This window comes from Seriola dumerili, unplaced genomic scaffold (genome assembly GCF_002260705.1).
Source record: "Seriola dumerili isolate Sdu_G_001 unplaced genomic scaffold, Sdu_1.0 BDQW01014920.1, whole genome shotgun sequence".
Lineage (NCBI taxonomy): Eukaryota > Metazoa > Chordata > Actinopteri > Carangiformes > Carangidae > Seriola > Seriola dumerili.
Genome location: NW_019189175.1, coordinates 1 through 1,036, shown reverse-complemented (window position 1 = coordinate 1,036; position 1,036 = coordinate 1). Strand labels below are relative to the sequence as shown.

At 38.2% G+C, this 1,036-nt stretch overlaps 1 protein-coding gene across 1 annotated transcript; it reads right to left on the bottom strand.

The window, feature by feature from the left end:
* Window positions 1–4: 4 nt before the first annotated feature.
* On the bottom strand, window positions 5–979 carry LOC111240153 (olfactory receptor 1-like; the record flags this gene model as incomplete). The annotated part of the gene is made up of 1 exon (XM_022770138.1): window positions 5–979. A coding segment is annotated over exon 1 (975 nt), but the record flags the coding sequence as incomplete, so codon positions are not given.
* Between the last annotated feature and the right edge of the window lie 57 nt (window positions 980–1,036).

Genomic DNA, 1,036 nt, shown 5'->3' with positions numbered 1-1,036 from the left:
TTTTGGATGAAGTAATATTGCTAAGCCTATATCGTTTGCAAAACTTCCTGATAGAGTTCAACACTTCCTCTGTCTTTAAAGAGTATACAATAGGGTTGAGCAAAGCTGGTATGGTATGTGTCAAAGAGGAGTTTATGATCCTTGCATTAGGATGGATGTAGGAGGCCACTGCAGCTATGTTGGTGCCCACAACTGGCAGAAAGAAAATAGCCACAAGGATCAGGTGAGAAGTACAAGTTTTCATTGCTTTGAGTCGTTCCTCTGTTGATGCAATCCTGCTCAGTGCTATGGAAATGCAAACATATGTGATTGCTATCAATATAAGTGGACAACAGAGTACTATAATAAAAGCAACATATGCCATTATGTTATTCAAAGACGAGTCATTACAGGCCAGACGATATACCGGTGCATGATCACAGAAAAAGCTTTTTACCACCACAGATCCACAGAAGGAAAGGCGATCAATAATTCCAACTATAAATGCTACTAGACTTGATAAAAAAATCCATGTGAATAACAGCATTGCAGCAATAGCTGGTTTCGTTACAATACTATGGTACCTTAAAGGGAAGCAAATTGCTATGAATCTGTCATATGCCATAGTGACAAGTGTCCATGACTGCACACTGACAAAGAGCAAAACAAAGAACATGTAACTTAAGCAAGCCTCATAAATAATATATCTCCTGTCAAACAAAAATGTGTCTAAGAGTTTTGGGATGAGAGCAGTGCTGCCACACAAATCTGTAAAAGCCAGGTTGAACACAATCATGTATTTAGGCGTATGAAGAGTCTTGACCATGTAGATAACTGAGAGGAGTAGGCCATTCCCAAGAACAGTCATGATAAAGACAAAACACAGAAAGACATAGTAATAAGTAACATGAGGGATGTTGGAAAAACCGCTGAGATAGAAATTTGCAGGACGAACGAATGTGGCATTGAATACGATAGCAGCTTTCTCTTCCAGGCCCATTATGAATATCTGTTTCCCTAAATGTGAAAAGAGAAAATAACAGAATATATATATATA